We start from the raw sequence: 24,761 nt of genomic DNA on the forward strand, positions 1-24,761 counted from the left end.
CCAAATTAAGCTTGAAGAGCTGGGACTATATCCTAGAAGTATAAAGAAATGTGCAAGGGTGGGATTGAGGGTGCTGGAAAAAGCAGCCCTAAAGTGATTGATTCTAAGACCACTTTAGTGTGAGGGAAGTCCATTCTAGCCGGGAAGTGCCTAACAAAATGTTCTCAAACCTGACCAGAGTTTCCCTGGTGGCACGTTAAAATCCTGATTCCTGATTCGAAGGTCTCACCTCAGAGCAACTGTTTTCAGCCTTTGATGCACAGTGGAACCACCTCGGGAACTTTTAGAGCCATCATTGCTCAGTTTCTATTGCAAACCAGTTGAATGAATTTCTGTGGATGGGGCTTAGACTTCTTTTTAATTCTCAGATGTAGCTAAGATTGAAAATTCATGCTTTATGTACTAAATTAAGTGCTCTATGAAATCTGTATTTTAACTACATTTCTTCAAGTCTACTTAGTTTATGGAGCAACATTTGAATGGACTGGTGAAAAGTATGGATTAAGTGAAAGGCACATCAGAAATCAAAAAGGTGGGGGAATGGAGAGAAATGGTGGTTCTAGCAGTTCTAGTTAAGAGATCCTCAAGAGGCTCAAGATAGAGACCTCAGAAAACCATCAGGGTGCATGGTTTGGCCTTGTTGCTGTGGAGAGGTGATGCAAGTCCAGAGAGTTGAGGAATTGGAAGCAGGACTTGGCTACAAAGGGATGGTGGTATGAACATTGAATCTACTGAGGTTGAGAGAGCGGAGGAGAATATTGTAAATTAGTTACTGATATAATCCAAAAGTTAGGGGAATAATGGTGAATAAGGAAGAAGAAAATGGTCAAAGGAAGAGTAGAAATAATAGTGGCTGGATGGCTCAGTTGGTTAAGTGTTCGACTCTTGGTTTCGGCTCAGGGTTGTGAGCTCGAGCCCTGCATGGGGCTCTACATTCAGTGCTGACTCTGCTTAAGATTCTCTGTCACCCTCTCTCTCTCCCCTGGCATGAGCGAGGGCTCGTGCTCTCTCTCTCAAATAAAATAAATAAATAAAATCTTTAAAAAAGAAAAGAAATAATAGTGGCAAGTGAGGATGAGTTTGTCTACTTCAGCATTTAAACCAGGTGAACAAGAAGAGGGAGGAGGTTCTCCACAGGATAGGTTAGCAAGGAATGAAATGGGTTCAAGCAAGAGCCAGATTTAATTAAGTCAGGAAGGTGAAGGAAAATGGAGAAAATCAATTTAGGATTTCAAAGGGAAGTTTGCCCACAACGAAGGTCAGAAGACTTGTCAAGGAGGTGGAACAGAAGCTGAGGAGGAGGAGGTTTTGAAGGCAAGCATAAAGTTTGCAGAGAGGATTTGATAGGAAGTAGCGAGCATGAGAAGTTCATATACGTTGTGTCAGGTGTGTATACATGGGCTTGGTGAAGCCACTAGCCAAAACATTATTGAACATCTGTTATGTTTAGCTTTGGACTGGATGCTACAGAAAACACAAAAACATGGTTTAAGAGAATTCCAGCCTCAGAGGAGGCAGGGCTAACACATGAAAGCATAACAAAGGAAAGCAAGTCACAATGAGCTGTAGAAACAATTTGCACTCTAGGAGACCAGAGAAAGGAAACCATTGTGTGCAGAACTATGAAGAAAGGCCTTCAAGTAAAGGTAATTATTTAAGCCAGCTGGCCATTGGAGGATGATAGGATTTGGATGGACAAAAGAAAGTGGGGTAAGTGATCCAGTGGGGAAAACAACATGAACAAGGCTTAAGGAAAAGCATTAGGGAGTAATACAGTGAGCCCAATGGAAGCGTGCTGGGAACTTGTGGGAGGTAAGTAAGATTGCATGGGGGCTGGAGCCAGATCACTAGGCACAGAAGTATGGACTTTTTTTTTTTTTCCTGTGGTTACTGGGAAGCCCCTGGAGTTGCTTAAAATAAAGGAATGACATAATGAAATCCACAGTAGTGATTAGCGGTAGTTGGCCTGGAGGGGGAGGAGGAAGGGCACAAAGGAAGGAGCTTTGAGCTTTGAAGTTGGTACCCAAGGTGACAGGTGCGTCCACTCAGGTGGTGGCCATGTGATAATGGAAAGAGATGGAAGAACCCATGTGATGTGGAACCTTATTAGAGAACAGAATAGAAAAGAAGGAAGATTGATACGGAAAAAGATTCTATAGTTTCCAGACAAATTCTCTCAGAGAAAAATGTTTACATCAAAAGGCAATCCAGCCAACAGCATTCCAAGTACACATATGTGTGTGTGAACTCACATAAACACTGATCATGTAGGCATTTGGAACGATCTTTTTTTTTTAATTTATTTTTTATTGGTGTTCAATTTACCAACATACAGAATAACCCCCAGTGCCCGTCACCCATTCACCCCCACCCCCCGCCCTCCTCCCCTTCCACCACCCCTAGTTCGTTTCCCAGAGTTAGCAGTCTTTATGTTCTGTCTCCCTTTCTGATATTTCCCACACATTTCTTCTCCCTTCCCTTATATTCCCTTTCACTGTTATTTATATTCCCCAAATGAATGAGAACATATAATGTTTGTCCTTCTCCGATTGACTTACTTCACTCAGCTGGAACGATCTTATATATGAAGACTCTTGTGCCCTTTGTCCATTGTGTTTTAAATAAGAGGTGAGACGGGAAAGAGTGAAGGCTGTGATGCCGTAGGTGTTTTAGGCAATTTAATAAACCACAGATGTTATAAAAATACATCCTATATGTATATGTTAAATATATATAAGTAACATACAAGCTAGTATTTGAGTACCTACTGTATGCTAAGCATCTTCCCTATATCTCTTGCTTAGATTGCAATCAAAAACAATCACAACCACTGTGATGGTGTGGAAGCTATTCTCATGTCACAGAAAAGGAATCCAAGAGTCACAGAGATTACCTGTTACTTGCTGAAGGGTAAATGGCTAGTAAGGAGAAAAATTTGGTTTAAAATGGATATGTTTCTGACTCAGAAACCCATGTTCTTTCTATATACCGTATCTATGGTCAGGGCAATGTGGTTCAAAGAGCCTGCACCTAAAGCAATATTTGTTATTTTTGAGAAGAGGATGTGGTCCAGTGACAAGTTTGTTCAAAATTTTGTTACCAGAGATAGAACTATTATGGAGGAGAAAGTGTGTTCTAGGATATCTGATAGTGTCAGTTTTAATGGTATGAATGAAAGAATTTTCTATGTAAAATAAAACGATCTCTTTAAAGAAAAATAATCAGAGTTTTAAGACACAAAAAGGAGGGTGATAGCTATATTAATACATATCCAGGGTGTCTCTAATTTTGAGTGGGTTGTAAAATCTGTCAATTTTTTTTAACTGCATGGCCATTATGTTGTTGCCTGCTTATTCTCTCAACTGTAACTAATTCAGGATGTTAGGACACAAGTAATTTGACTCTATGTAACAATTGGAGAAAAGTGGTCATTGTAAGTTATGAACCAGGGAACCTCCAAGAGTACCCTGTAAGATACTGAACCATAGTGAGAAGATTAAATTAATATACATAGGCATTTTTTAGGACATAGTGAGCACTTGACATAGTGAGCACTCAATAAATGTTGGATGATGATATTGTTATCTTCAAACCAACCTCTGTAGCTGGAAATCTGTTTGTAAGCCAGCCAGCCCTTTCTAATTCTGTCCTGTGGCTTTGGTACTTTCCTTCCTACTGTTCTATATCAAGCCTCCAGCCCTGTACCACCCCCATCTTCCTTTTCCACTGTGGCGCGCACACACATACACACACTGAATTAGAGGACATCATGCATTCTCTGAACTCTTTGGGGCTGGTGTATGCCTGGGGTCATATACATTTCTTTTTGAAGAGGAAAACAAATAGCTTCAAAAGGGTAGAACTAGTGTTGCCAGAGTAGCAGCTTATTTTGGCATAGAGTTTGGAAATTAACTTGCTTATTTTTTGTTTGAGTTGAGGAAGACAAGAGTAGGGAAAGATCAACAGAAGACAAATAAGGAAGTGGGTGGAGCTGAGAAAACTCTGGGAAGCTTTGATTTCCCTACTTTTTCTACTGTTTTTGTTTTGTTTTGTTTCTAATATAAGTTTACTCTGTGGGTGAAGGATTCCTTCTTGCATTGCAAAAAGGTTAGACTAGTAAGCCTTACATGAGTAACTAGTTGTTCCTAAGTTGGTATTTGTAACTTAGTAACATTTTGGTAAGCAGTCAAAAAACATGTTTTGGGGAATGATTATAGTAAATGAATATGCCTTTTAAACATAGAAATTACTGAAATGTTACTAATTCAACTGAATTGAAAAGTCTGTCGGAAGTCTGAGCCTAGTCATTAAAGAAAGCTCTATTTCAAAATAACTTGGTTTTGATCCACATGTTTTTATTAAAGAACAGCAGATTGGTTGAGGAATTGTGATTGCATCAAATCATACATTTTTAAAGTAGTATTTTACTATATAATGATAATCTATTGCTGCAATTTTTTTCTTTTCCGAGGTTGTAAAATAAGTGAATAGACTCTCCCCCATGCCACCTTGCCTTCTTGATGAGTGAACACTGAATTTTCTGAGCTTCCGACTAACATTTCTTTTGTATAAAGTTTTCAGTTCTTTGTAAGATTAATTGCATTGTAACTTTCTTGGTGTGGAAATTTTGTTTCAGAATCCACATCCTTATTTCCTAGTCTCCTTTGAAAGAGGTGATTTATATCACTTAAAGAAAAGTAATTCCACTTGGACTGGTGCTACTTAGTCTGAGAGGGAAGTTCACCCCTTGCAAATAGCTAACTTTTCACATCTTAATAGAAGGCTGTCCAGCAAAGTTAGCACTTCTGATTTTATAACCCAGCACCCTAATAGGGAACTGTGAAAAAACATACAAAAAAGAAAAAGTATCTTTACCCGGTAACAGGGCCTAAAATAGTCCCCTTTGTAAACTAAATATAATTGAGCCCTCTCATCTGATATGACCCTACTTGGTCAGTTTCTATAAAAAGTTGGTAAAGCAGACTATCTTAAATATTTTTTTATTTTAACTTAAAACATATAAATGTACTTTTTTTTTCATCTGTCTTTTGACACACTAGCCTTCACTCAGTATCATAGGAAGCTACTCTCTGTACTTTTTCTGTGCATTATAGGTAGTCTCTGGATTCGTTGATACTGAATGATACATGCATTATGCATTATATTAGGAGTACTTAACCTGTTGCTGAAATATTTATCTTTAAACTTGAAAAATAAATTTGGTGAGGTATGCCCCAAAGTATAGATTGCTATTGTCCCTATATCCATATCAGAGATTACCAAAGCAAGAAACTCAGTTTTTATTCATTTAGAGATCTCTTATGCTTTGTCTGTGGAGTATTTTATACCATATTTAAATTCACTACCTTTCCAGCAAATCCCTTCTTCCAAAAATTATGTGGGGATATTCTGAATCAGAATAATTCTCTTCTTTTTCCTAAGTTTGTATGCTATATTGGATCTAATGTAGGAAAATATGTTTTCATCTGTCTAGATGAGCTCTGTCCAGGAGAAATACAATGCGAACCACATATGTAATTTAAAATTTTCTAATAGCTACATCAAAAAGAATGAAAAAGGAGGTAAAGTTACTTTTAATAATATATTTTATTTAGCCCAACATATCTGGAAATTTATCATTTCAGTATTTAATCAATATAGACACTGGTTGATATACTTTACCTCTTTTTTTTTTCATACAAAGCCTTTGAAAATTGTGTATTTTACACTTACTAAATATCTGTTTGGATTAGCACATTACAAGTGCTGCATAGCCCCCTCTAGCAAATGGCATATTAGACAGTGTAGATCTAGATGATCTCCTCTTGTCCTCCCAAGATATCTTTAATTCATTTGTAGTTTTAATTATTGTTTATCCCTATTGTAGCAGTCCTCAAAGTGTTGTCTTCCACATCCTTACAGAGGTCCATGAGGTCGAAACTACTTTTATGATATGAAGATGTCATTTGTCTTGTCTTATTGCTACTCATTCTCCTGGGTGTAGAGTGTAGTTTACTAAAGGATACCGTGACTTGGTATTGCAACAAATTGAACACAGAAGCAGATAGAAGGATCCAGTTGTCTTCTGTGAAGTCAGATGTTAAAAAATTGATTTGCAAAATGTAAATGCCATTCTTCTCACTAAGATTTTTTTGTTGTTTGAGAAAATATATTTTCCATAAATGGGTTTATTGTTATCTTAAAAGGAATTAATACATGCAATAATTTTTAAGAGTGTAAAGGGATCCTGAGACCAGAAAGTTTGAGAGCCACTACCGTAACATATGTTGAATTTTCTTTGTTTGCTTTTTATTGGGCATTATTGATGACCAGTATTCTACATAAGTGTATTTTCCAACCAACCAAGTGTTATTGAACATTTTAGAATGCCTAATCATTATTTATTGTATGGAGCGTTTTCTAAAATACTTTATGTACCTCTCAGAAGATACTAAACACAATTTAACATGTCCTGTTAACTGGATCCCTGTGACAGCTTTGCATCCAGAGCTGACCTCATCACAGAGCTCTATGCAGAGTCCACCTATCTATATATTTGTAGCATTTGTCTCTTCAGTAAGTAAAACTTCTGCCAATTGACCTTCTAAATAGCTGGAATGTAATATTAATTTTTACTTGATATGGTTTAAAATGCAAACATTTCCCAGCTTGTTCACAAAACTAGTAATTTAAAACATGTTATGAATAATTAATTTTGTAGATATAAGAATTCAATTTAAAATATTTTAATTCAAAAACTCTAAGATAGTGAGATATTATGGTCTTAAAATGTGTTTCATGATGGAACAGAGAGAGCCAACGTATTCTTTTATCAGTGATTGGTTTAGAATGTGAACAGAAATGTTGTATCTTCTGCAGCAGCTTTTGGGGGATAGAGGATAAGCAAGGTAAATTTTACCAGAATCCTGAATATGATGGAACTTGGTATCCAGTACAAAAGTTATCACAGAAAACCATGAATAGCTGTCTTACTAGCACCTGGTGAAAAATATGATAAAGGGGGCGCCTGGGAGGCTCGGCTTAGTCGAGAAGGCATCTGCCTTCCACTTGGGTCATCATCCCAGGGTCCTGGGATTGAGCCCCCATCAGGCTCCCTGCTCAGTGAGGAGTCTGCTTCTCCCTCCCCCTCTCCCTCTGCCTTGCTTATACTCTCTCTCAAATAAATAAATAAATAAATAAATAAATAAATAAATAAATAAATAAAATACATATTTTTAAGGTTCTATTTGTTCATGAAAGACACAGAAAGGCAGAGACATAGGCAGAGGGAGAAGCTGGCTCCCTGTAGGGAGCCTGATGTGGGACTCTATCCCAGGACAGTGGGATCACGACCTGAGCCAAAGGCAGATGCTCAACCATTGAGCCACCCAAGTGCCCCAAATAAAGTCTTTTTAAAAATATGATAAATCAGAAATATAACTCAGGTGTAGTTTGATCCTTAGTAAAGGTTGGAAATAGAAGTTTGTATTAAAATTTAAAATAAGATTGGTAATATTATATGTTAACAATAGCAGAACATAATCTAAGTATTTGTCTATATTTTTTGAAATTATTTATGATTATGAATAGTCAGACCACTGAGGTCCATTTTAGTACTTGTGAAATATGATCTTTGATTAGTTACATAATTAGTACATGAACATTTTTCTGCTATTTGTTGAACCTTTGCCTAGAGAGTCAAGTCTATTATTTATTATGCCAGGTTTAAATATTTTTGAGGGTTTTTTTTTTTCTTCAATGAATTCTTGATTTTTTTTAACCCGTGTTCTCTATTTGTGCTTATCCTCAATCTGTAACAGCTGGTTTGGTATCCTGCTACTCTCTATTCTTCAGCATATCCAGCCCACTGCTTGTAGGCTGGCCACATTCCAGGGCTTCATCCTTAGTGTTCTTCTGCTGTAGAACTCATAGATTGCATTTCCAAAACTCCTCAGGAAACCAGATGTAATAAACTGTGGTAGATCCAATTCTTAGAAGACTCAGTAATGTTCTCTAACCTTCAATTTAGTCTGATGTTTGATGTCAGTACCCAATAGCTTCTTGAGTTCATTCTCTATTTTTTAGTTTACCATGGCCAAACAATGCTGCCCTGTTTTTCTCTTGTGAAAGTATTAGGTTATGTGTAAGATTTCTCTTCTATGAGCTAGTCTGGGGCAACGGCAGATTTGCAAGTTTGCTTTTATTAATCATCTGTAGTGTGCTGTCAGCCTCTGAAATTGTACATGATTTGTTCCATGTCATTTCAAATATAAAGTATTGGGAACATAGCCATCTTAAAAGACTTACTAGACCAAGGATTTTCCCCCATTGTCTTGTAAGGTTTTTGTTTTTTAATACAAGGAACAGAAAGCCAGCCCATATATGCCTCCCTTAGGAAAAGGGGGGTTTATTGGAATGATACACACACACATAGATCAGAACCAGAGAGCAAACTGGAACAGAGATTGGCTGTTCTCTCACTCTTGGGCGGGCACTCGTTTCCATATTCCTTCATCTAAAATCTGGAAAGACCTCTTTCTGATTACATACTAGAAAGCATCAATGCTCTTTATGCCAGGCCACCTAACATGTGGCCACCCAGGCTACAGATGGCTGCCTTCTGGTTGAGTGCCTATCTCTGCTCCCATCTGTGGCCATTCCTGCACAAAGAATAGCAGTAATGCTGTGGGGACCACAGAAGCAAACATTGGATTTGGCAGCCATGAAATATGCTCAGTGTTACCTTCCCTCAAACCTTTGTCCCCTTCCAGCCATTTAGCCTTTCTCCTCTTCTGTAAAACTTCTGGACAGAGCAATCCTTGCTCTTTGCCTACATTTCCTAATTTCCCAGTCATTCACTAGTCCAGTTCATATAGTTTCTGCCACCAGCATTCTACTGAATCTGTGGTCTCCAGTGTCCACAAGATTTCACAGTTGGTCATTCTAGTAGGCACATTTTAGACCTAACCAGTCTCCATTCTTTTTTTTTTTTTTTTTTCAGTCTCCATTCTTTAACATCATCGACCCACTTCTCTTGAAACTTGATCCTCCCTTCATTTGTAACACATCACCTTTTCTTGGATTGCACATCTCTTTGGCTATTGATTCTTTATCTTCTTTGTCAGCTCATATCATACATGCCTCAGAGATACTCCAGGTTCAATTCCAGACCACTGCGATAAAGCAAGTGTCACAGTTAAGTGAGTCAAATGAAATTTTTTTCATTTCCCAATACATATAAAATTATGTTGGTACTATACTGTAGCTTATTAAGTATATAAAAGCATAATATCTTGAGAAAAATATACATACCTTAATTTAAAAATGCTTTATTGCTTAAAAAATGCTAACCATCATCGGAGGATTCAGTAAGTCATAATTTTTGTTTTGTTTTGTTTTGTTTTGTTTTTTGCTAGTGGAGGGCTTTGCCTTGATGTTGATTGCTGACTGATCAGGGTGGTGATTGGTGAAGGTTGGGGTGGCTATGGCAGTTTCTTAAAATAAGACAATGAAATTTGCTGTATCAATTGACTCTTCCTTTCACAAATGATTACTCTGTAGCATGTGATGTTGTTTGATAGCATTATATCCACAATAGTACTTCTTTCCAAATTGAAGACAATTGTCTCAAACCCTGCCTCTGTTTTATCGACTAAGTTTATGTTGACATTTCAACAGTCTTTACCAGGACTAGATTTCATCTCAAGAAACGACTTTCTTTGCTCATCCATAAGAAGCAACTCCTCATCTGTTGAAGTTTTATCCTGAGATTGCAGCAGTTCAGGCACATCTTAGACTCCACTTCTAAATCAGTTTTCTTGCTATTCCTACCACATTAGCAGTAACTTCTCCACAGTAATCTTGAACCCCTTAAAAGTCATCCATGAGGGTTGGAATCCACTTCTTCCAAACACCTGTGAATATTGATATTTTGACCTCTTCCCCTGAGTCACAGATGTTCTTAATGTCATGTAGAATGGTGAATCCTTTCCAGAAGGTTTTTATTCTAGAAGGTTTTCATTTGACTTTGCCCAGATCCATCAAAGGAATTCCTATCTAGGGCAGCTACATCCTTATGAAATGTATTTTTTAAATATGACTTAGAAGTCAAAATGACTCCTTGATCCATGAGCTACAGAATGGATGTTGTGTTAGCGGTATGAAAACAGCATTCAGTTCATTGTACATCTCCATCAGCGTTCCCAGGTGACCAGGTGCATTGTCAGTAGCAGTAATATTTAGAAAGACATCTTTTTTCTGAGCAGTAGGTCTCAACAGCAGACTTAAAATACTCAGTAAACCATGTTGTAAACAGATGTGCCGTCACCCAGGCTTTATTATTCCACTATTAAGAGTACAAGCAGAATAGATCTAGCATAATATTTAAGGGCTCTAGTGTTTTTGGAATGGCCAGTGAGCATTGGCTTCAATTTAGAATCACCATCTGCATTAGCCCCTAGAAAGGGAATCAGCCTGTCTTTTGAAACCAGGTATTTATTAACTTCCTCTTTCTATGAAAGTTTTATAGTTTACGTGAATCTTCTTCCAATAGGCTATTTTGTCTACACTGAAAAACTTGTTTAGTGCAGCTGGCTTCATGAATTAGCTAAATCTGGATAACTTGCTACAGCTTCTATATCAGCATTTGCTGCTTCCCTTGCACATTTATGTTATGGAGATGGCTCCTCTCTTTACACCTCATGAAGCACCTTCTGCTGGCTTCCAACTTTTCTGTAGCTTCCGCACTTCTCGCAGCCTTCATAGAATTTCAGAGAGTTAGAGTCTTGCTCTGGATTAGGTTTTGTCTTAAGGGAAATGTTGTGGCTGGTTTGATCCTCTATGTGGACCACTAAAACTTTCTCTGTATTAGCAATAAGGCTATTTTGTTTTCTTATAATTTGTGTGTTCACTGGAGTAGCACTTTTAATTTCCTTCAAGAACTACTTTTCCTTTGTATTCACAACTTGGCTGTTTGGAGCAAGAGGCCTAATTTTCACACATTTCATACATCATCATATCTTCTTCCCTAAGCTGAATCACTTCTAGCTTTTGATATAAAGTGAGAGTATGCAACTCTTGCCTTCATTTGAATACTTTAGAGGCCATTGTAGGGTTTTTAGTTGGTCTAATTTCAATATTGTTGTGACTCAGGGAGTAGGGAAGTGGGAGAGGGGGAGAGATGGGAGAACAGCTGGTCATGAAGCAGTCAGAACACACACACTTGATCAAGTTTGCCATCTTATATGGGTGTGATTTGTGGAAACGATTGCAATAGTAACATCAAAGATCATTGATTGCAGATCATAATAATAATGATAATAATGAAAAAGTTTGAAATATTGCATGAATTATCAAAATGTGACACAGAGACCCAAAGTAAGTAAATGCTGCTGGAAAAGTGGTGCTGATAGATTTCTTGATCCAGGGTTTCCACAAAACTTAAATTTGTAAAAATGCAGTATCTGTGAAAAATAAAGTATAATAAAAGGAAGTGTGTCCATATTTCCCACAGTTCTGTCTTTATATTAGTTTTGTATAACAGTTGCTATGTGACAGTGGCATGATGATAACCTTGTCAATTAGGAAAAAATCCATTATTTTGGCACAAGAAACATGATTTTACCTAGTGTGCATTGATTCCTTTTCCAGTCACTCACAAATCATATTCTTATAAAACCCAGTCTAGAATTTTCGAGTTTTTACATATTCTTAAGACATACACCCTCTTGTTTATCATGAGGTGTCAAAGAGTGCCTGTTCTCTTGAACTTTGAAATAAAGCATTATATGTTATTTATTTTGTAATTGACAGAAACATTTTGTGATTCTTATTATGCTTCACATTTGGAACTGAAGTAACTGTTATATCATGCCATTTCTTTGGCCCAGCCTTTCATGACTCCTCATTCCTTATTCCTGTTGTCTTGGTTCTTCAGACTTTATGTTCTCTGATAGGCCTGGTTTAGCTTTTAGTATTACTTCCTTCTAGCCTCTTCCTTACACTGCTGACAGAATAATTTTGCTAGGTTACAGATATGATCATGTCACACCCTGCTTAGAAGTCCTCAGTGATTTTTCCCTTTTCTCCTTCTAGCACATCATTTCTACTCCATGGCTTGAGGGCTTCATGATGTGGTTTCTGCCTGTCTTTCAGTCTCATCTCACTGGGCCATTCTCCCTATCTGATTCTCTGTTTCAACTACACTGCTCCCTAAATCCTGTTGTTGCTCAGTCCTAGATAGCAGTTAACTGTTTCTGACAGTTATCAATGAAAAAACAACACTGCCCTTGGTATATTAAATTATTGCAGATATTTAAAGCTAAGTCGACAAAGCTACATTACTGAGAGGCTATTCATTGATCTCATTTCACAAATTGGTTATTTTATTAATTACTATGTATAAATGAAATATAATTCATCAAATTTGGCTTTTGTTCCCACTAGTATTTAAGATGTTCTATAGAACAAAACATACAAGTAAGCAAACATGGCCCTAGTAGTTAACAAAATTTTTAAGTATCCTCATATTTATAGTAAGGAATGATTTACTTTTTCAAATGTATAGTTTATTTTTATTTTCTTTTTCTTTTTTAAGATTTATTTATTTATGATATACATAGAGAGAGAGAGAGAGAGAGAGAGAGAGAGGCAGAGACACAGGAGGAGGGAGAAGCAGGCTCCACGCCAGAAGCCTGATGCGGGACTCGATCCCGGGACTCCAGGATCGCACCCTGGGCCAAAGGCAGGCGCTAAACCGCTGAGCCACCCAGGGATCCCCCTGATTTTATTTTTCTAATCAACATACTTGTTCTGTGAATTTGAGTTTATTGCTATAATTTACCAAGAAAAATACTGGATATCACTGTCTTATTATCGCATTCCCCAGTTTTCTCTTTCCTCAGGAATCTGTTAGCGATTAGAATTGATTGGCTGTTAAATGGATTTGTTGATTGAATTAGTTATTTTTTATTATTCAGAGAATCCACAAGTGAACTAAGCAATGTTCTTTAGGAACTTCTTTTATTGAGAAGGGGTAGAAGAAGCAGGAGGAAAATAAAATGTTGAGTCTTTCCTAGATTGCTAGGACCTAATTTCCTTAAAATACACTTAAGTTTTTCTCCTTATGTTGATTTCCTCTGCTTACGTGAATTGCTTCTAAAGCTATAGAATTTTCATTCAGCATATATCTGTAAAAATCTAGAGTAGCCACAAAGTGTTGCGTAAACAGTCTGATATGTGTAACATACCTACTGTCACAGGATAAACTCTTAATAGTGATATCTACTATATGGAGAGATTGATATATGGTTATTTAAGGGTACAGACTTCAGGGTCATTCAGAGCTTGAATTCCCACTTACCAGCTCTGTGAACTTGGGCTTGGTCCTTCAATTTCCTTATTCATATAGTGAGGTATAAATACATATCTCAGAGGAATGGTATATTAAGGTACTTAATACAACACCATGCCTATATAGCAAGTAGTCAATAAGTGAATTATATATTATAGGCATTTGTTGAGCCACTCATCACGTTGTAGGTTTTGTACAGGACTCTAAATGATACTGTTTATGATTGTGGTACCAGATTCATATATTACATCTATTAGAAGATTATTTTAGTTAGGCAACATGTCTAATAGACTGGCTCATGTAGACTAATCCTAACACGTAAATACTAATGAGTCTTCACTGAACCTAAATCTAGTCAGTAGGCAAGCAAAATTTATACTTGTGGCCCTATGAAAATGAATCAGATGATCCCATGTTATCTATAAGAGAGTCAGGAATGTGGGAGAGTCAATCCTTGGTAATCGTGAATGTTTTTGCTACATGGTATATGAGCTAATTCTGAAAAGGCAAATGGAACTCAGTGAATTAGGAAGGAGGAGAGGAAAAGGAAACTATTCTGAAAGCAAAGAAATTACCTTTAGAGTAAAGGAGTGAATATCAGGGAGGTAGTTATGTTCTATTAAGCATCTGTAAGCTAGAAAGATCTAGAGCTAGGAATAAACCCTGAGGTAGCTCCATAATTGAATATTGCCCTCATAATATTTTACTTATAATTATAAAGTACAGATGAATTACATGTTATGGACTATACAGTTACTGTTTTGTGGAAAGTACGCTAATGGATAGATTCTGTGCTATAGAAAGACTGTGCTGTTATATGCACCTAAGGATCCCTAAGTGCTTTGCATTATCTTTTTTTTTTTTAATCCCATCTCCTGTTTAACCCAACCCATCCCCCCATCCATCTCCCTTCTGGTAACTGTCAGTTAGTTCTCTATAGTTAAGAGTCTGTTTCTTTGTTTGCCCCCCTCCTTCTCTTTTTGCCCTTTGCTCAGTTGTTTTGTTTCTAAAATTCCACATATGAGTGAAATCAGTGGTATTTGTCTTTTTCTAACTTGCTTCACTTAGCATAATGCTCTCAAGCTCTATCTACATTGTTGCAAATGGCAAGATTTCACTCCTTTATGGCTGAGTAATACTCCTGTGTGTGTGTATACGTTTTCTTTATCCATTCATCAGTCGGTGGACATTCAAGCTCTTTCCATAATTGAATTAGTATTTTTGTATTCTTTGGGTAGATACCTAGTAGTGTAATTGCTGGATCATTGGGTAGTTCTGTTTAACTTTTTGAGGAACTTCTATACTGCTTTTCAGAGTCGCTGCACCAATTTGCATTCCCACCAACAGTGCAAGAGGGTTCCGCTTTTTCCACATCCTCGCCAACACCTTGTTTCTTGTTTCGTAGATTTTAGCCATTCTGACCAGGTGTAAGGGAATAGCTCCATTGTAGTTTTGATTTGCATTTCCCTCATGATAAGTGATGTTGAACATCTTTTATGTGTCTGTTGGCCATCTGTACTCTCCTTTGGAAAAATGTCTATTCATGTCTTGTGCCCATTTTTAGTTGGATTATTCGTTTTTGGGGTGTTGAGTTTTAAGAGTTCTTTATAGATAGATTTGGGTACTAACCCTTTTCAGATATGTCATTTGCAGATATCTTCTCCCAGTCTATAGATTGCTTCTTAGTTTTGTTGATTGTTTCCTTGCTGTACAGAAGCTTTTAATCTTGATGAAGTTCCAGTAGTTCATTTTTGCTTTTGTTTCCCTTGCTTCCAGAGATGTGTGTAGTGATGGGCAGCCCCGGTGGCTCAGCGGTTTAGCACCGCCTTCAGCCGAGGGCCTGATCCTGGAGACCCGGGATTGAGTCCCATGTCAGGTTCCCTGCATGGAGCCTGCTTCTCCCTCTGCCTATGTCTCTGCCTCTCTCTCTCTCCCTCTCTGTGTCTCTCATGAATAAATAAATAAAATCTTAAAAAAAAAAAAAAAAAAAGAGAGAGAGATGTGTGTAGTGAGAAGTTGCTGCTGAGGCCAAATACGTTGCTGCCTGTGTTCTCCTCTAGGATTTTTCTGGATTCCTGCCTCACAGTTATATCTTTCATCCATTTCAAATTTATTTTTGTGTATAGTGTAAGAAAGTGGTCCAGTTTCATTCATCTGTGTCTAACTGTCTAATTCTTCTAACACTATTTGTTGAAGAGACTATCTTTTTTCCATTGGATATTCTTTCCTGCTTTGCTGAAAGTTAGTTGACTCTAGAGTTGAGAGTCCATTTCTGGGTTCTCAGTTCTGTTCCATTGATCTATATGCGTGTTTTTGTGCCAATATCCATACTGTCTTGATCATTATAGGCTTGTAATATAACTTGAAGTCCGGAATTGTGATGCCTCCAGCTTTGCTTTTCTTTTTCTCAAGATTGCTCTGGGTATTCAGGGTCTTTTGTGTTTCTGTATGAATTTTAGGATTGTTTGTTCTAGCAGTATTATTACTATTCCATTGGTATTTTGATAGGGATTACATTAAATATGTAGGCTGCTTTGTGTAGTATAGACATTTTAATGGTGTTTGTTGTTCCAGTCCATGGCATAGACTATCTTTCCCTTTCTTTGTGTCATCTTCAGTTTCTTCCATCAGTTTTTTCAGAGCACAGGCTTTCATATCTTTGGTTAGGTTTGTTCCTGGGTAGCTTATTATTTTTGGTATAATTGTAAATGGGATTGATTCCTTAATTTCTCTTTCTGCTGCTTCATTATTGGTGTAGAGAAATGTAGCAGATCTCTGTATATTGATCTTGTATCCTATAACTTTACTGAATTTTTCAGTTCTAGCAGTTTTTTCCTGGAGTCTTTCATGTTTTTTATGTATAGTGTCATGTCGTCTGCAAAAGGTGAAAGTTTTACTTCTTCTTTGCTGAGTTGGGTGCCTTTTACTTCTTTTTGTGGTCTGATTGCTGTAGGTAGAACTTCCAGGACTATGTTAAATAACAATGGTGAGAGTGGACATCCCTGTCTTGTTCTTGACTATAGAGGAAAAGCTCTCAGTTTTTTCCTCATTAGCTATGGGTTTTTCATCTATGGCCTTTATTATGTTAGCATTACCTTTTTAAATCCTGGTACACTCAAAGTATAGTCACAGTGCCTAAAAAGAAATGAACTCTAAAAAGTTTATCTTTTTACCTAAACTGTTAAAGTTGCATCAAAAGGCAAGAAAACCTTCAATGAATCAATGAAGTATCTATCACATGTGTGTTAACTATTGAAAATAATATTTGTGGTGCTCATAAAAATACTGTTACCTAAATACAAAGTCAAAAGAGCCATTAACACGAATGGAGCATGTACGATGTATGAGGAGCTGTGCCAGTGATTTTATATGCATTATCTCAGTGAAACCTCACAGTAACCCTATAAGGAAGATACCATTAATATTTCTATTTCCAAACTTTATCAATTTGTAGCATGATACAACCATTTTCATTTTATATTTAAAATAATTTGGTCCTAGAAAAGGTAAGTCAGTGTTATATATTTTATTTATATATCATATCTATCATCAAATTAAAATCTCGGTTATAAGTGTCTATGATTTCTGCGATAAAATAATTTAAATATAGCTAGTGAGAATTATGCTGCAATGTTAACTTTTCTGTTTTTAGGGTTTGGACAGAGGATCCAAAGGTCAAACTTCCACTTTTAGCAGTTTTATTTCAACTGTTAACCAGAAGAAAGAAGCTGCTGAAAACAGAAGTTCACCTACACATCTCATTTTCCCTAACATCAAGAATGGTAAAATAATAATTATTATTATTATACACACAGTCTGTATATTTTGGCTGAAAATGTATTATCAAACTATTAAAAAGTAGTTTTTTGGTAGGTGAAGTTAATATATAGTATGAAAAAATAAGCTGTATAAATATTTACAGAAAGGAGCAAAATTGTTATTTTTAGGTGATTGTTACCTGGGGTAAGGCATGAATGACATACAAAGCTGATGAATAACAGAATTTGGTTAGGCAGCCAGACACAATACAAATATATGAAAATTCAATAGACTTCTTTTATTTGAGGAATAATCTATTAGAAGACTTGATGGAAAATAATGAAATACTTAGAAATAAACCTAAAAGAAGGTAAGCAAACCTGTATGAGGAAAACTGTAAGACTTTATCAAAATACTAAAAGGTCATGAGAGGGAAAAACAAGATGTCAAGTATATCCAGTTTACTCTCTGCATTTAATACGTTTTTCAACAGTTTTGGGGCGAGGGGGGTGTGAATTGTAAGAAAGTAATGCCGTTTGTGCGCTATAAGAATTAGTGTCCAAGAAAATGCAAGCAAAAATAATGAAGGAGCCTTTTCCTCCATAGTACGTATATTATAGAGCTATTGTAATTGCAATACTGCCACAAAGACAGCCAAATAGGTAGAGATAAATGAGTAAAAAATATAGTATGTAAGTGGTATTCATTTATTCAAAAAAATAGAGTTAGGATGACTGGATAATATTGCTAATAATAACCTGAGATTTTTTAAAACTACAAAGTACTAGAAGAAAACACAGGGGGTTATTTATATAAAAAATCTCTTGGCACAATAACAATGTCAAGAGCCATAAAACAAAAAATTGACAAGTTTAGATACATAAAAAAATGTAAAACTTCCATAGGAATTCCTTAAAGTCATAAAGTATAAACATCTACAAATGTCATAGTCCTTGAAAAACATATCATTGATCATAAAGACTATTAATAAATCAGTAAAATGAACATTCCAATAAAGAAAAGGCAAGGGATCTGAACAGACCAATCAAAAGAGGAAATTTAAGCAATTACTACTAAATATGAAAGGATGCTCAATCCTTTTAAATACAATCTTGTATTTAAAGTACAAATAACAATAAGTTAACATTTTCCTCTGTGGTTGCAGAGAATGAAAGGATTTGCATCTGTGATGTCTAGGGAGTGTGAAAATTGGCACTTTATGAATGAGTAGCTTGGAGTACTATGCCTGGTTACGAAAAATGTGATACGTGTATAAAGTGTCTAGGAGAAATGCCCACAGTACACTGTAAAATGAAAAACACAAGTTATACATAATAGGTGCAATATGACTCCAGGTTTTTAAGAGTGAGGAAACCTTTTATACTTCTTTGAGCATATAAAGAGGTATGGAAGGATGCCCACTAATCAGTTTTATGGTTTCCTCAAGAAAGTAGAATTTAAATATGCTTTATTTCTTCATACAGCTCTGTATTGTTTTGTCTCAGGAAACATCCATTACTTGCATAATTTTAAGTTCCCCTAGCCTATAACAAAACAAATCTGCAAAGTTTCAAATGTCCCTGCATCCAAATGACACAAAACAAACCTAGAAATGTTTAAGGACATAGTTTTTGGTAAATTGCTTGTGTCCATAAGCTGCATGTGGCATAAATTACTCTCACACAGATTTTCAGGTGACACTCCATGCTAGTGCTAGACTTATTCTATGCTTTTGCAAGTTCATCTTTACATTATTTCATTTATCAACCTTTGCCTTTGATAACTTCTTTCTTCCTTTATTTGTACATTCACAGTGTGCGCGCACGCACACACACACACACACACAGTCACACACACATTCTATCACTTCAGTCTCCCTCCAAGGAGGCACTAGTGCCCTTTATTTCAGTCCCCCAACCCACAACTAAACAAAACAAGCCTGTAATTGTGGTACCTTTAAAGAAATAAAGAAATTGAGCCTATTTGATGAGTTGAGAGAAATGACATGTTAACTGGAAAACAGCTATAAATTATATTTATGTATATACATTTTTTTGAGTCTCGCAACAATCACGTAAAATAGAGTAGATATTAGAATCCCTGCTGTATTAGTTTTCTATTGCTGTCTAACGAATCACCACAAACCTAATGGTTTAAAAGCAATACCCACTTCTTAGCTGATAGTTCTTTAAGTCAGAGATCTTGGTGAGTGTGGCTGGGTTTTCTACTCAGATCTCACAAAGTGTTGGCTGGGCTGTACTCTGGGAAAGAATCCTCCTCCAAGCATCTTCAGGTTGCTGGCAGAACCTCTGCTGGCTATCAGGCAGGGCTGTTCTCCGCTCCTAACAAGACCACTTGGAGTCTGCCACGTCCACTCACAGAGCCTCTTGGAGTATTGTCGCTTCCTGTTTTAAGGCTGGTGGCAGGAGCCCTTGTGTTGAATCCCCTTCATGCTTCTAGTCTCCCTGACTTTGTCTTTTGCAACCAGTGGGAGAAAACTCTGCTTCTCAAGGTCTTGTGTTATTAGGTTTTGCCTACCTGGATAATCTCCCTGTTTTAAGGTCAACCAATTAATTATTTATATCTGCACAGTCCTTTTGTCATGTAATGTAATGTAATCCTGATGGGACATGAAAAAGTTGAGACTAATGGGGGCCATCTTAGTTTCTGTTTACCACACTATTTTGTAAGGAAACAAGTTCAGAGAGGGTAAATGACTTGGCTGAGGTCACTGCTAAATGTCCAATGTCCAAACCAATATTCAATCCACATTTTCTGACAAAACTTTTGTTCCTCTATCTGACAGAGGAAATTCCTGATTGACTTGTTTCTCTTGCCTGATTAATCATATCACATTAATCATACAACTCTAATTACATCATCTTCATACTCCCTAATGCTTCCAAAATTAAATAAAAAATTTTTACCTTGACACTCAAGGACATTCAAAATATGACAGCTTTTCAATGTTATCTCCCACTTTTCTCCTACATATAACTTATATTTCAGCTGTTCTCTTGGATGCCTCATACCTTACCTCAGAGATTTTGCCAGTTTATTCCCACTGCCTGGAATGCACTCTCTCCTCTTTTCTACCTGACAGATCCTATCCGTCAATGCTACTTCTTTATTGAACCTTTGCTGATTCTCCCCAACCAGATATAGTTCTTCCCTTCTTTGACTTTCCATTTAGATTTTCCTTTGTTATTACTTCTTATCAGTCACTTAGTCTTACATATTATCATTTGAATACTGTAATCTCTTAGACTGTATCCCATGAAGGAATAAATACCTTTGTAATCTTTGCAGGCCCTAAGCAGTTTTTACCTTGTCCATTAGAGGTTCTTAGCAAGTACAGTTGACCAGTTGACTCTTGAATGGCACAGATTTGAACTGCATAGGTCCACTTATATGCAGATTTTTTTCAATAAATACAGTATAATAAATGTATTTTCCTTGTGATTTTCCTGTTTTATTTTCTCTAGCTTATTATAAGAATACAGTATATAATACACATACAAAATACCAACTGTTTATATTATCATTAAGGCTTCCAGTCAATAGTAAGCTATTAGTAATTAAGTTTTGGTGTCAAAAGCTATACATGGATTATACCTCAACTGCACGAGAGTTTGGTACTCCTGACCCCCATATTGTTAAAGGGTCAACTGTGTTTATTGCATAGAGTAAAAAAAGAGAGAACTCAAGGCAGAGGAAATAGCTGTCAGAGTGTTTGTGCCAAAGCAATAAAGGCAGCAGCCACAACAGCAACTTCATGTAGTTCTTACTATGTGCCATTCGTGTTATGAGCACTGTGCATATATGAATTCATTTAGTCCTTACAGTAGCCAAAGGTTGGAATTATTTTCTCATTTTAAAGGCAAGGAAACTTAGGCCACAGAGAGTTTTAAGTGACTTGTCCTTCAGGAACTTATATAGCTAATGAATGGCAGACAAAGAAAAAGGAAAAGTGAGCCAAAGGTAGTTTTGGATAATGCCTTCATTAAAAGAGTTGGTAAAAGAAAAGAAAGTGAGTCCTTTAAGAGGGTAAAGAACCATGTTGTGCTGTGACTTGGAAATCAAGGGAAAAGAGGGGTGCCTGGGTAGCTTAGTCAGATAAGCATCTGACTCTTGGTTTTAGCTCAGGTGATGATCTCATGGGTCATGAGGTCAGGCACCATGTGGAGCCCTTCGTTAGGCTCTGCACTTGATGAGGAGTGTACTTGAAATTCTCTTCCTCTGTCCCTCCCCCAACTCCTGCATCGTGCCTATACCCTTTTCTTTTCCTCTACATTAAATAAATAAATCTTTTAAAAAATCGAGAAAATTTACAGGAGAGGATTTTGTCTACAGTGTCATTGCTAAGTGAGAACACCGATGAGATGAGTAAGCACCGAGACAAAGCCAAGGATTTGTTGTTTAATGCGTATATTGGTGCTTTTAAGATAACAGTTTTAATAGGATGGTATGAGAAGAATTCAAGTTGTAGAAAGTTAGGGGACAGATTAGTGGCAAGGATATAGGGACAGTGTAGACTGCCTTTATTTAGCTTAGCTTGAACTGAAAGAAAAGCGGGATCTTGCAGAGTAGTGTGGTCAAGGGAAAGGATCTAATACAGATGGAGAGACTAAAGTTGCAGTGGGAAAATAGAATAATAAAACAAACTAGTAGAATAGAGAAGTGGTATGAGGATAGGATCAAAGAAAAAATGCAAACCACAGTGGTTAAGTTGTCAGCTCCAGCAAAGAGAGAAGAGCACTTCTTATACTATGGAATGAGAGGGAAGAGAGGAAGTAGGAAGAGGAAATGGAAGTAGGAAACTTACTTCTTCTTGCCTTGAATTCACTAATCTCCTTGGAGGGTGTATTAATTTCCTCCTATTGCTATAACATAGAACACAAACCTGATAGCTTAAAACAGCAGAATTTTATTCTCTCATGGTTCTGGAGGGGTCTGAAATCCAGACATTGGTAGAATTGGTTCCTTTTGAAGGTTCTTAGGGAGAATCTGTTCCATGCCTCTGTCCTAGCCTCTGGTGATGACCAGCAATCCTTGGTGTCTCTTGGCTTGTAGATGCCTCTCAACAATTGCTATCTCTGTCTTCACGTGGCATTCTCTCCTGTATGTCTGTGTCCAAATTGCCCTCTTCTTGTAAGGACACCAATCATTGAATTAGGGCCCACCCTAATCCAGTATGACCTCGTCTTAATTTGTTTGCATCTACAAAGACCCTTTTTCCAAATAAGGTCACATTCACAGGTCATAGAGTTTAGGACTTCAAAATATCTTCAAACTTATTTATTTGACAGACACACAGTTCAGCGCACAACAGTGTTAAGAATCTTAAGAACATTGAAATGTCTGCTATGGAGAATGGTAGTCAGAAAGTCATGAATAGCTATAACCTTCTTTGTTTGGACTGTTGTTCAAATTCATTAGCCTTTGCTTCCACTCTGATTCCTATATTCTATTCTGTCTGTACCAAAATCCTGCTGTCTGAACCAATGTATTTGCCCACAACCTACCTGCCTTCTCCTTGGGTGGATGCACTGACTCTGAATATGGTCTGTCTGTTTGAGCTCCCACCACTTGTCTGTTTCCCTCTCATCTGTGCCAGTCCTGTGGAATCTGGAATCAGCCCCAATCTGAACTTGGAGTATGTGTTTACACCACTCTCGAGAAGCAGACTCTTAGCACACTTCTTTTACTTCATTAGAACTCCTAGTGTTAACTTCTTCTAGCTATTTCGTCTGGATGCCACCTGGATTCAGGTGTGACTTGGAGTTCATACACTATGGAACTGTCAGGGCTGTTGCAGAAAGAATTCTTTTATTGAATGGGAAATTAGACTCAGTCTTCTAAATGTAAGCATGTTTATACCTCCTTGATCTTTTGGAAAGCCTCTTTTACTTGCCAGTTAGATTGTTTCCTCAAAGATGTACCATCTTTGGCAGTTATTATCATTTCCTCCCTCTTCTCTGGTAGCAGGACCTATGCTGTGTATTCTCTAACAGCTTGTCTCCCCATCTGATCTTCAAGTGGTATTAGAGAAGCTGCAAAAGCCCAGCGTGGGTTTACCTAACAGCTGAGGGATGCCTTTCCTCCCTGTAGATCACATGACTAGGTATGCCTGTCGAGTTGGCTGTCCTTTTGAAGATCAGAGAAGTGTAGGAGTTTTACCTACTACAACAGCTGCTAGGGATGATACATCTTCAGAAAAACAATATAAACTGGTAAGTAATGGTGGAAGGGGATTAGCATTACATTCTCTTATTCTTTTGTATCTTTCTTTCTAAACTGTTAATGTATCCTGCATGGCTTAGCAGTTGGGAGCCTGCCTTCAGCTCAGGGCATGATCCTGGGATCCGGAATCGAGTCCCACATCGGGAACCTGCTTCTCTCTCTGCCTATGTCTCTGCCTTTCTCTCTCAGTCTGTGTCTCTCATGAATAAATAAACATTTTTTTAAATGTCTTTAAATAGCACAGAATATCTTTAGAAGAGGTGAAGCAGTTTCTCCCCATATCTTTTATAATGTCTTTGCAGTCCTGATAATTCAGAAAAGAGTAGACAGGAACTCTGACGTTTACCTCAGGGACACTGTTCCTCTCCCAGCTCAGTGCATTTCATGAGTTTGCTCTAGAGGAGCCCCAATGGGACATAGTGAGCACTGCAGTTTTCTGCCTAACTCTGGAGGAATGCAGATCATGATCTTTACCATTCTGAAATAGCTCAGGGAAAAACAAAGTGGTCTTTAGCTCAAATGGCGGTTGGATCTCTGCGTGGTGGGGTCCTGCAATTCTACACAGGTGAAGTACCCGAGAGTTTTCACAGTTCCTCCAAGAGCAACTTTAGAAGCAGACAGAGAAGCAAGCTGTTAGAAGAAACTCAGCGCAGGACTTGCCATCTGGGAAGATGAAAAGGTCTTGAAATAGCTGCTTTAGGAATCTTACCCTAGAAGAAGTATCTACAAAGCCTCAAATGACCCCATCTCCAGGTTTTTGTGGAGAATGAACTGATTTTAGACTCAATCTCCAAAATCCTTCCCCTGGGTCAGAGTAAGTACATTGGACTTGACTCTTGCTAACTATGCCTATGGGAGAAATGTATCTATCAAGAACTTAGAGTACCCTGCTGCATTTATTTGTTTACTTACATGTCTCTTTACCAGTTTTTAGGCTTCTTAAACCTCTATTTTGGAGAGGGAAAGGCCTATCCTTTTTATTTTTTATATTGAAGTTAGTTTTTTGAATAGGTGACACACTTGTGTGTTTCCAAAGTCGAAACTGTTTTTAAAAATATGTTTCAGATGTCTCATCTTTACCTTCTTCTCTGCTGTCTATTATTTCCTGTGTTTCTTTATGCAAATGAAAGCAAATATACATTCTCATTTCCCACCTCTTCTTAAAGAAAAGATAACTGTATATGCCTTGTCCAGCACCTTGTTGTTTTTAGTTAGTACATCTGGATTTTTTTTCTTTATTGGTATATAAAGAGATCCGTCATTCTTTTTTATAATTCCACTGTATTAGATATACTATAACTTATTTAATAAGATCATATTAAAAGAGGGACGCCAGGGTGGCTCGGCGGTTGGGTGTCTGTCTTTGGCCCAGGACATGATCCTCGAGTCCCAGGACCGAGTCCCATAT

The 24,761-nt window shown here is 37.2% G+C and overlaps 1 protein-coding gene across 1 annotated transcript in view; it reads left to right on the top strand.

Annotated features, from left to right (window-relative positions):
- Window positions 1-24,761, top strand: part of HECTD2 (HECT domain E3 ubiquitin protein ligase 2) — a 71,027-nt gene that overhangs the window by 3,185 nt on the left and 43,081 nt on the right. Inside the window, exon 2 of the mRNA XM_038578182.1 lies at window positions 17,004-17,133. Coding sequence (XP_038434110.1) covers window positions 17,004-17,133 — 130 coding nt within the window. The remainder of the gene's footprint in view (window positions 1-17,003; window positions 17,134-24,761) is intronic.

The sequence above is a fragment of the Canis lupus genome, chromosome 28 (assembly GCF_011100685.1).
Source record: "Canis lupus familiaris isolate Mischka breed German Shepherd chromosome 28, alternate assembly UU_Cfam_GSD_1.0, whole genome shotgun sequence".
Lineage (NCBI taxonomy): Eukaryota > Metazoa > Chordata > Mammalia > Carnivora > Canidae > Canis > Canis lupus.